Source organism: Ascaphus truei, chromosome 4, assembly GCF_040206685.1.
Source record: "Ascaphus truei isolate aAscTru1 chromosome 4, aAscTru1.hap1, whole genome shotgun sequence".
Lineage (NCBI taxonomy): Eukaryota > Metazoa > Chordata > Amphibia > Anura > Ascaphidae > Ascaphus > Ascaphus truei.
In genome coordinates, this window is record NC_134486.1 from 278,257,331 (window position 1) to 278,269,830 (window position 12,500).

Genomic DNA, 12,500 nt, shown 5'->3' on the forward strand with positions numbered 1-12,500 from the left:
AATTTTGCAAGCACGAGCAGGGGGGCGTGGATCAGGGCTATTTTTGTGTGCGTGTGGCTGTGTGTGTGTGTGTGTGTGGCTGTGTGTGTGTGCATTGACTGCTGCTGAGCGCGCCTCAAAGTCAATTTTGTTTGTCTCCCCAAGCGCCAAGTTGGGAGAGCGTACGTGCACAAAGACAATTCTTTGGGGGGGGCATTCATCCAACTCTTTGCTACCTCCTTCCCCCCCCCCCCTTTTTTCCCTTCCTCTTCCTTTTTTCCTTCTCCCATTTGCCTTTTTATTCTCCCTGCTCTTTGGCTTGCTGTCCCCAGTGTCATCCACACTCCTACCTACAGTATTATTATTTTTTTTACGTTTTCAATGTTGTGTTTTTACTTTTTTACATTATTTCTCTACATTCATAGTACACACACGGCCAGCTTTAAGCTAATGAGGCTGCCCCCGCAGTTTAAAAATAGCTGCGGGCGGCGCGCGGCTGTTTTCGGCCGGTTTTCCCGCGCCTCGGGCGCTTTCAATAGTAAGCGCCATTAGCGCTTATCTATTGAAGCGGCCGCCGCGCGGGAAACTCCTTTTTAAAACGGAGAACAGACCCGCGGCTAGCCCGCTATGCACGGGACAGTATAACTGATATAGTGGCAGCCGACCCTTTCACTTGCAGAGGATGACAGCGAACCAGGTTGCCAGCGGAGGAGAGCAGGAACACCGCGCTATTGTAGGGCAGACACCGGAAGGAGGGGCATTTAACATCACAGCGCTGGGGCATGCTCCTCCCGGTACCTCCGAAGCCCACGTGCATGCACGCACGCACGCACACACACCCTCACGTGATCGCCACCTGCACTATCCTGTTCGGCCGCCCGCGCACATCTTCTTGGTCACTGTGAGGATTCACCATCCTGATGGCCGGAACTCACCTCTTCAGCCTTCTACATCTGGCACTCAAGTATTGCGGTCTCACGGCGGTTCCACTGCACGCGCGGGCGACGCGTGATCAGCCTGCCCCTCCATGTCCGTTGCCAGTCTCCACCCCCGCTCCGTAGACGGACATGCGCGGTGCGCGAGTGGGGCGCGATCGAGTCGCCACCCCTTGACGTCAGTGACGCGGACGACAGGCTTCCCCTGGACCCGCCTCCAGGCTCCGTTCCCGTTCAGATGCCGGGCATGCGCAGTGCTCGAGTGGTGCGCGATCGGATCGTCACCTACGTCACGCGGGACGTAGCTCCGTCCCTAGGCTGCATAATAGGGTGCACCTGCGCGACCCAGCAGCCTATCAGCATGTTCTCTCTTGTTCCGCCCCACTTCCCATTGGAGGGAGGTTCCTTAAATACCTGCTCAGGCCAGACTCATTGCTGAGCATAACCTTGTGTGTGACGCCGTGCCTTGCTGCATCCTGACCTTGTTCCTGATCTCCCTGCTGCCTGACCCTGTTTCGTTCATTGGACTCCGCACCTCTCCAACTCTGACCCGGCTACGTACGACCATTCTGATCTCTACAATCCTGACCTTGGCAAAGTACCCCAACGATCCGCTAACCTCCAATCCTGACCTGGCAAGAATAACGACTACTATACCTGCCGTACTCCTGACCCAGCTTGCAAGACTAATCTACATCCCAGGCGCGCCCGCGTGGTTGTAAGTTGGCGTTTCTCAATTCCCTACCTCAGCACCGCGACCGCGCTTCGTTTGTGGTGAGCTACGCGTTACAGTCGCCCGTGCACATCTTCTTGGTCGCCCGTGCACAGCTATTTCGCCCACCCACGCACAGTGTCTGCCGGCCCCCACACACCAGGTTTTGCCGCACGCCACATGCGCCCCCCCTAAATAATCTTGCGCCCCCATTTGCGCACTGCTGCATTCAATCACAACACACACAGACAACACACACAATCACAACCAACACAGACACACACACAATCAGAACACACACACCACATACACTCAATCACAACATACACTCAATCACAAGACACACACAACACACAATCACAACCAACATAGACACAACACACATCACAACACACACCCACACACTCAATCACAACACCCACAACCAACTCAGACACAACACAAACTACAGTCACACTTTCACCTGGGGGGGTGAAGTACTGTACTAAACGTGCTGGTCCCCCGTGTGCAGCTGAAAGCACAGAAGCAAGCACAGAGCAGGGAAGTCCCCGCCCCCGCAGCAAGCACAGAGCAGAGCAGGGAAGCAGCCAGCACGGAGCTTGATCTTCTTGGCCGCCGCCCGGACACAGCGGCTGCCGGCCCGCGCCTCCCCTAAATAATCTGGTGCCCCCTAGTTTGTGCACCGCTGTTCTATACAATGCAAAGCGGTTATTCTGGACTTTTTCAGACAAAAATCCTCATCGCCTTCAATAGGCATTTTTTATTGAAAATATACAGTAAAGCCCTAAGAGAGTTTGTAAGATCTACAAGACTACTGTGAACAGTTTTGCTATATCATGTCTAACCATTAATCTAGCAGTTTAGTATAGCAAACAGACATAGGAAGTATACAGGAAGGTGAGGACCTGCATAAACCATCCATCTTCACAATTGCCCATTCATCTTAGCTGAATTACTGCAGAAACAGGGCAGCTCCCAGTGGGGAATAGTTCATATTAAATGGTATATTGTAGTAGGTTGTGATTGGAGTAGTTAGAGTTAAATGACATTGCTTGTGTCCTGCTCCTATAACCTGTGGAGTGACTATAACATCTGGGTGATTGATGTCATACTTGTGACATGTGTATGATGACAAACGTGTATATGTACTCTGTGTAGAAATAAAATTAATATACAAAGCAGTATCACTACCTTACTGGGTAAATTTATCTATTAAGCCCACAAACCTGTATGTGTATAATTGTTTTATCAGATGTAGAGTTTATTGCTCACACATTCCTGCTCTTTTTTTTACTTATAACATAATAATGAAAAAATCTGTACAGATTTAGACTGGATTAATGCTATTTCTAAACCAAGTTCACGGATTGTTCCAGTAGACCTACAATAAAATACTACACTTCTACTGCTGACCTCTGCGATCTGCATTTTACAGCTTCAAATCCAATGCAAACCAGCAGTCACATTCAGTTAATTTTACTGCTCCACTAAAGGACTTGGCACTAAATTAACTTGCAGCAATAGTCCTGTCCTTTCTTTAAAATAATGCTTTACTAAGTACGCCATTTACAGCATAAATCACGTGCGCTATCTGTAACAGTACAGACAATAACTCTGCATCATCCCCCTAGTTATACACTGCAAGCGTGGCATCCCCTCCTTTTTGTTATTTTTAATGTTTCATTAGCTTTGCACTCCTCACATATTCAATCGAATTGTACTATTGAAAATCACAGCCACGTATATATAGTAGCATTTTAAGAATGTTGCTCTCCTCATTCCCAAGGTGCCTGAAACATATTATAACCTGCACTTAGAGAAGTAATAAGAATGATGCCTGCGTGATTACTTATTCTATATTTAATAATGAGAATAGGACAATCAAATGCTAATTTCAGCGTTTTTCAGATTTCGGGCGTTTTTTCTCATTAGTTCTTGGGTGGCTGTTTCAATTCACAGTATATATAATGTGTGAAGTGGAGAAGTGGAGGCATAAGGGTTAAGGAGTTTTTTTCTGTGTGTGTGTGTGTGTGTCGGGGGGGGGGGGGGGGGGGAGTTGATATTCCAAGTCATTTTTTACAATCCAAGTAAATCACTTTATCAATACATACTGTATTTGCAAATAAAATCTAAAACGTCTTTTATGTTGCCTGGTTAAAACAAAAATCTTAATGTATGTGATCCTTCTACTATAGAGCTAAAAATGTTTGATGCACATTTATAATGACTCTAGGAGCTTATCCACGTGGCAGCAGAATGACAGTCACAGTTTGTGTATACCTAGTGGATATTTCAAGTTGTCATTGTAATGCAATGGCTGTGCTTCTGAGGTTTTTCTGGGGCTGTAGAATGCGTAGAAAGCAAAGTTACTACAAATGCTTTGCACAAAGTTGACATGGATGCAGAATACTTGAAACACTTGGTGAAGCCCCTTCCTCAACGCATGCCTTCAGCACCACCTTACAAACTATAAATTTAAACAGTTACTTGTATATGTGACCACAGACGTATACGTATACATACACACAAACTTGGTTTAAAAAAGAAATAAAATTAAAATAAACTATTCTGGAGAAAAGTTACAGCTGTTTAAAATGAACGAACATACAGTACAGTACATAACGGTTTTCAGAAGTTCAAGACATAACGTGTGCTCACAGAATGAAATACTATTTAGAGCATCCACTAAAATTCAAATCAACTCAGCAGCCATTCAATACTAAGTAAATTCAAAACTAAAACACCCCACAGAATGAGATTTGCCGCTTGGAGCCAGTTTCGTTTTCAAAGGATTAAACAGAATTTACATTAAGTTTTATATTTACTTACTATTGACTGAGCAAAATTTAAATTCTACTATTTCATTTTAGGCATTGTCCTTGAGACAGAAGTGGCACACATTTGTACAGCCAGCAGACCTCCAAAACAGGAGCACACAGAATAAGACATACAGTACTGTAGTTTCCTTAAAAATAACGGATATAACTGGACAGGCAGCAGAAGCCGTTACAAAGTCCATATGAAGCACAAAGAAGTGAAACTCCCGATATGCAATTGTAAAACAGAGTGAAGGTGGTAAGAGAATGTTATATTTTTAGAATATACTGTAGATTATCTTCTTGCCAGCTCTCATACTCTACCGAAATGCAGAGATGTTGAGTATGAAATGATAAAGACCAAATGTAGAACTATGAAAATGAAAGTGGGGCAATTTAACAAAAATGCTGGATCCATGCATGCTATAAACCAACTGATGGAAAAACATTATGAACATTTCTGTGTGCTACATCTGCTTATGATGCATAAGAAACTTCCTATTTGTGTTACAATCTTGTTTATGTAACATATTCCAAATATTGAATAGCAGACTGAATATGTAGAATTCACTTAACGCTAAACATCAGCTATATGCCAAGTCAGTGTTTTGGTAAACGCTCATTTTCCAGTAGGAAATTATTCATTTCACACATTAGGTTAGCGTTGGTAGTCATGCATCAGAAAAATGTGAAAATTATTTGAACAACATTTTAATGGTGATTCTTAAAAGCCTGACATTTTTGCCACTAAAATCAAAGGATAACAAACCATACCTGCCGCCCAGCTCTCATTTCCTTCAAAACATTTTCATAACAGACTTCTTCCATGTCATGGAGTTGTTGAGTCTGCATAAAGAAAACAAAAAGAAAAAAAGTGTTACTATCTTCATTTACATCATCACCAATATACGATTCATGTACGTAGAAAACACATTCATATATAATTTAGTACAATAGATTGTAAGCTATCCGGGGAAGGGATTTCCTTTCCTATTGTCTGATCTTATTTGTCGCACTTACTGTATTGTACCATAATTCCCTGTACTGTATTGTCTCTCTTTTGAAGCACCAAGTACAGCCGTGGGTGCAATATAAATAAAACTATACATACATTACTGTAACCTACCTCCTTACAATAAGTGGTGGAAACGGTTGCAATATTATTCTATTTCTTTTAAAAACAGAATAATTGACAACACGAGGCAACCTGTATTTGAAGATTCTGCAGACAACATAAACTTCAAAAATGCATCACATCAGCATGGTTAAATAAAATATTGCTGGGCTCAACCTTCCACCCAGAGAGAGAATTACAGATCACTGCATGGAAAGGCAAGTGAAGAACACATCCCATGCAGAGAGTCAGTAGTGTGCCTTTGGGATTATAGCAGATTACAAACATATTTATGATTTGTTGCACAAAAAAGCCTCTTTTTCATGCACTTAACACCCTTCAATGGACCAGTCTGAATGTTATACATGCTTTTATTTTGCGTATTATCTATGTTTTGTGGATGTGGCCATGTGGACTTCTAACAACATGATTAAGGTCAATTAATCATTAAAACAGGAGAGAGAATCATTATGGGAGATTTCAATCTGCCAGCTGTGGACTGGCATGTCTCTGTTGCAGGTTTAGCCTGAAGCAGGGGCCTTCTGGATTCCTTACATGGAGCATCTCTCAAGCAATTGGTGAGGCGAGCCAACTCTTAAGGAGGCAATACTAGACTTAACACTTAAAAATGGGGACAGAGTATCAGAAATTAAGTGGGTAATATCTTAAGCTCTACTGATCATCAATCAAGACCAGAAGACCTACAGAACAAATCAGAGAAGTCGCTTAAGCAAGAAAGAATTTGCACCTCCATATGAGTCTCAGGAAGGCCAAAATGATGTTCAACAAATGTGTCAACTCTACAAAGATTAAATAAATCGAATAGGACAAGTCGAAAATGATTTCTACATTGGTCTGCAAGTATCAACAGATGGGAAATCTTTCGAATTAAGTCAATAGAAGAATGAAGATGGGATGGAGCGCATTTGGAAGAAACAAGACCCTCTTTCAAGGGATCCTTTCACCGTGCTTCAAGAGGAACATTTTAGACTAGTATTTTTTGCCTGTGTTCACATATGGACATGAAACATTGACCCTAAACGCAAAGATAATTCTGAATTTCCGATAAGTATGGAGAGATGTATGCTAATATTACAAAAACAAACACAATCTGTTACATCATAAGAGTAAAGAAATTAAAATGGCAGTAGTCCAGTCACATCACAATAGGAAATGAACATTTTGGACAAAAATGGTACTTGATTGAATTCCAAGTGGTATCAAAAGATCAAGACAACCAAAAGTAAGATGTTTGGATGAAATCAGAATATACATGGTGTTTGTAAAGCACCGGATCGGTGACCTATGAGTCCGGAAGCAGGTCTTATTGGCTGGAGCTGGCAGGTCTGGGCCAGGTGCTATATGGTATGCATATAGTGATGAAGAGGAGGGCACAATGGACTTAAATCAAATTTTTTTAATTTAATCAGCCAAAAAGAATATGACATTTTGGTTGCAACATGCAACCTTTATCAAGCAAAACGTAACAGGAGACACAAGCTGTGCAACACAGGCCTAGATCAGGGCAGATTACATAAAGGAACCACAGGCAAACTGGCAGAGTGCAGAATCAAAGGATGGGGCAGGAAAGAGGTCAGAAGAGGCCAAGGTCAGCTCAGACTGAAGACATGAACATGTCAGGAGCCGGCCGCCGAAGTTAGGGCAGACTGCAGACAGGAATGGACTAGGAAAAAAAAAAAAAAAACAGGTCAGTATACAAAGAAGGATCTCAGTATAGAGACAGGCTGGAATAATGGGCGAATCACATTGGTTCCACCACCACACAAGCCGGGTTCCAGGCTGGGTCAAAGCCAGTAATGCTAAAACCTGGATAAATGGCAGGCACCGAACAAGAGAGCCACCAATGGGTCGGGGTCCAAGAAGGCCATGTACAGAAACACCAGGACAAGTGCTGAACAGGAGTACCAGGAAATCAGGACTGTTTCATAGTACTGAAGGTGCAAGCAGAAGCAGGGTCAGAATTAGCTGGGTCAAAGCAGGATGCATGCATGAACAAGATTAAGGCAGGCTGCGGACAGGGCAGGCTACAGGCAGGAGTCAAATCAGAACAAGCTGAGGGCAGGTCATCTGCAAATCAGAGCAGACTACAGACAAGGGTGCAATCAGAGCGGGCTTAGGTCTGGGCCAACAGCAGGCCAGACAGGTAAGGAACAAACAGGTAGCAAGACTTGAACAAGATGGATAAATTACATTGATCTAGGAAACAGTCAGCTTTAAAGGACCTTGGGGTGTGTTCAAGAGACTGTGTGGGAACAGGTGTGGCAGCTGCTGGCTGGTCAGATAAACTGTAGAGCTCAGAAGTGTACTGAAGCAGTAAAGCCGACAGCAGCTGATTTATCGGAAAGCTAGAGCTGCTACCTTTGAGTACTGTAGTCAAGAGTTTAGATCCTGCCAAAGGTGACTTCAAGGTGCTTTGGGACCTGGTTCTCTCTTGAAAGACTGGGGTTGGTGTTGATCTAATTAGGATGTAGGACTGGAATAGGCCAGATTAGGATGCAGGGCCGGGGCAGGCCAGAGCTTGCGATTGTTTAGCCCCTATTAGTTCTGCTATTGCGTTGCTGGCTCCGGCGGAATCCATTCCAGACAAAATATATAACTATGATAGTGACCTCAGAGTCAGGCAGCAGATTCTAATGGCTGGAGCCGAAAGGTCTGGGCCAATGAAGAACGTAGAAGGAGAGATGAACTGTGCAACGCAGTAACAAGGTCAGTACAGGCCAAGGCAAGCTGCAGACAGGAACGGGTTACGATCAGGCCAAAAGGTAAGGCAGGCTGCAGACAGGAACAGGTCAGGATACACAGAAGAGCACCAGCCTGGACAAACCATGTTCATCCAGCCATAAAACAAGTCGGGGTTCAGGCAAGCAAAAGACAGGAACGCTGGAGCGAGCTGGGGTCCAGGACAGGTGACATAAAATAATGCCAAGACCTATATCAGAGCAGGAATAAGCCACAATCCAAACAGACAACGTACAGAAATGCCAGGACCTGGATCAGGGCAGGTGCCGAACAAGAGCGTCAGGAAATAGGAACTGGACAGGGAGTCAGAACTGGTTCACAGTACCCAAAGAGCAGGCAGAAGCAGAGTCAGAACAAGCCAGGGTCAGCACTGTCTTCATGTAGGACTGTGGCCAGGCTGCAGAGGGGTACAGTCAGAGCAAGCTGAGGTAGGGCATGCTACAAGGTCACGGCAGGCTGAGAGTCTGCATAGGTCAGGAACAGACAGGTAGCAAGATTGAAACAAGATTGCTGAATTGGGAAGCCAGAAACAGATAGCTTTAAAGGAAACTAGGGGTGTGCCAAACAGTCTGATTGCAAACAGATGCAGAGGCAGCAGGCTGGTCAGGTAAACCTATATAGTTCAGACGTATAGTGAAGCAGCAGAACAGACAAAAGCTGACTTTTATAGCTAGAGCTGCTGCCTTTGAGTGCTGACATCCAGGGTTCAGATCCCTCAGGGCTAAACAAGAAGAGAGGCTTTCAACTGCAATACCTGTAAGATCATCAGAGAGGTATTCACCCAGCAGTGGAGGTATATTTATATGCAAAGTAGATATCTATAACTATAAATGTTCATTTAACTTGGTCTGTTCTTGATGCTCCTAGAGCAATTAAGAGAGTAAAAATTCCTCAACAAGCACTAGCTGAGAAAAATTATAAAATAATATATGACTTACGATGAATGTGTACTACTGAAAACTATACTTTTTTTAGTTTGTGCATTTATTTTTACAATAAGACAGTTTTAGACTTCAATTCCATATTGTGACTGTCAACATCTCATTTTCGGTTTGATTTTTCTAGATTTTGTGATAAAGAAACCATCTGCTGTCCGGCTTACTAATTTGGCTGGGAGAAGAATTTCTCTCAAACCAAAGCTCTTTCCAAATTAATATTCAAAAACAGTTCAGATAAAGTTCAATTTAAATGAAAACAAAATGTTAATATTGTGCACAGGCAAACGGCTGTAATAGAAGCTAAATGTGATACTGGCTGGATTTTCACTCTACAAATAAAATGACTAACGCTCCACTACTGTAGTGATTCTACAGTATATAATTCTACACCAAGCACTATAACAAAGAGGGTGCAAGAGTCACAACAAGACACCAAAATGATGTATGTATGTCTTTATTTATATAGCACCATTCATGTACCTAGCGCTTCCCAGCAGTAATACACATACTAATCATATAAATAACAAATAATACTATTAACATATAATGGGAAGAAGTGCTTTCAGAAATAAAAGTGACCTTTAGGAAAAGGAGTCCCTTCCCCAAAGAGCTTACAATCTAATTGTAATGTTCAACTAATATATGAACAATAGTCTATTAAAGACAGTTCTCCCTCCATTAGAGCGGGTATGAAAGCTTTTTGCAGATGCAGCAGTGTTGGGACCTACAGATGGGACATACTGTGAAGTGTACAGTGAAAGTGAAATACTTTGGCCAAAGAATTGAACCAAATGGCCCCTTCAAATGAGAAGATATACAGATACAGTAAGTATAGCTCAACCCTGTTATAGCACGATCCACTACAACACGGATCCACTTATAACTCGGTCTCCAAGTTTTTTTTTTCATGCTTTATTGCTAACGGACACACATGCCTCCCCCCTACACTAATAATTTTACGATAACATGCAGGAATCGAACCCTTGACCCTTCATACACTAGTAGCAAAAAGAATACTGCTAGGATTGTGACTTTATGTATAGAACAAAAGATCAAAAGGCCTAGCATCTAACTTAACAAATTATATAGTTAAAAACAATATATATATATATATATATATATATATATATATATATATATATATATATATATATATATATATACAGTATATAAATAAATATATATATTTTTATATATATATATATATATATATATATATATATATATAATATATATATATATATATATATATATAATGTGGTGGATTTGGGTTCTGAATTTACAGGAGCTGTGTGCATTTATTCAAAATATATAGCATTATAATACTGTCATCATATTACAAACACAATATGCAAATTACAGATAATATAATATCATAAATAAATAATCAGTATACATACAGTGGCGGCCGCCTTTAATCTCATGCGGCCGTTTCCCCGCGATTTTCGAAATCGCGGGCAGATAAGGCATGTTTTCAGCGCCGCGGGCGCTTTCAATGTTAAGCGCCATTAGCGCTGGCTGGGAAATGCGGCTGACGCGCGGCAAACTCCGTGACAAACGGAAAACATCTCCGAATTTTTTCGGGGATGTAGGAGGTTAAAAGGGGCCGCAACAGTATATAGAAATCAAAATGCCACCTTCTCAGTTAATAGAAAAATATAGTAGGCTGAAACTTTAGAGATTTGATGTTTCGCTATCAAATGTCCTTTAGCAAGAGTCTAGAGTTGGTCATTGACTGAGCCACTGATTGAGCCACATGTGCTGAAGCTGGGATATCCCTAACACCTGGCCTGCAGGGGCCCTTGAGGACTGGAGTTGGCCACCCATGAGAGTTCAAAATTCAAAGATGGATTTTTGCTAATTATTTTGAGAGGGATCTATTAACATTTGTTTTGACCAAACATTATTTTCTATTTGATGGAAAATTTTATTTTGCAAGTACAGGGAACAGCCATTGGGTCTAACATGGCCCGATCACGTGCGGACATATTCATTAATTGGAAAATACCTTTATATATCGGTGGTTACATACGGTACAGTGAAAACCCAAACCCACAATATTATATATTTAATTGTGCCAATTGGTGTTCTACTGGGAAAGTGACCTAAAATATACAGCAGTAAACAAAGAAACCCCAATGCACATCCAATATGACAAATGATTGAGTTCAATTTTATATGTTTTTGTATTGGACATTTAATTCAATCTTTTGGCCAAAACAGATCAAGACTGCATCACGTCAAGGAAGACCCTGTCAGCAGGTCCTACACTACCAATTTCATACTGTGAATTACCTCTACTGCAGAGAGAGAAGAGGAAACAAACCCACGATAATCAATAGTTTGGGATGCGGGACATGTATGCGGTGATTAAGTGGTAAAAATTACGAAAAGTAGCAAAGAAATATTCAATTCTACACCAAATAGAACAAAAGGAAAGATACATATGGTCAATACACTGGGGCCAGCACTCCTCAGAGCATGAGGAGCAGAGGACAGAGGGTTTGATTAGGAAGAAAGGAATCCGGCGCTACAGCCTGTAACAAACTCCAGGGCATTTCTGGGTTAGAACAAAAACTTTATTGGACCTCACGAACAAACAGCTACACAGTCTCCCCCTCAACGCGTTTCACGCTAGAATCAGAAGCGCCGAGAAGCGGGGCCCTGCTGTATAACAAAGCCACTGAATATGTAAAAACAGCGACCAGACTGTAACAAACAGCGACTAGACTGTAACAAACAACTGGAAGAGAGATAAATTCGGCACCTTAAAATATACTCTCAATATTGGAAACTCCAATATAGTTTAAGACAAAATAGTCATACAACCATTTGATGATATGAATCACAACATATCATATCATCAAATGGTTGTATGTCTATTTTCTCTTAAACTATATTGGAGTTTCCAATATTGAGAGTATATTTTAAGGCGACAAAATTATCTCTATTCCACATTGTCTATACCTGACCGGGTAGTCAGTGTTTTTTATCATTTGGCTGCCGCCCTTCACCATATTATAGTTGAACATTAAGGGATTTTCACTTACCAATTGGTTTGATTTTCTACTATTGTTAGTGCTACCTTTTCTTTTCTTTGTCTAAACATCTGAAAGGACTTCAAAGTAGATGGCCAGGCTGTATAATGTATCCTGTACAAATTGGACAAACAGGTATTTTTGTGGACCTGGATGTTAAGAAATCCACCACTATGTGGCCAAATGGAAAAATGTTCTTGCATATAGC

The 12,500-nt window shown here is 41.9% G+C and overlaps 1 protein-coding gene across 3 annotated transcripts in view; it reads right to left on the reverse strand.

The window, feature by feature from the left end:
• Positions 1-12,500, reverse strand: part of ASCC3 (activating signal cointegrator 1 complex subunit 3) — an 806,286-nt gene that overhangs the window by 436,811 nt on the left and 356,975 nt on the right. For all 3 annotated transcript variants that reach the window (XM_075597525.1, XM_075597526.1, XM_075597527.1), the window contains one exon: positions 5,217-5,288. In XM_075597525.1, coding sequence (XP_075453640.1) covers positions 5,217-5,288 — 72 coding nt within the window. The remainder of the gene's footprint in view (positions 1-5,216; positions 5,289-12,500) is intronic.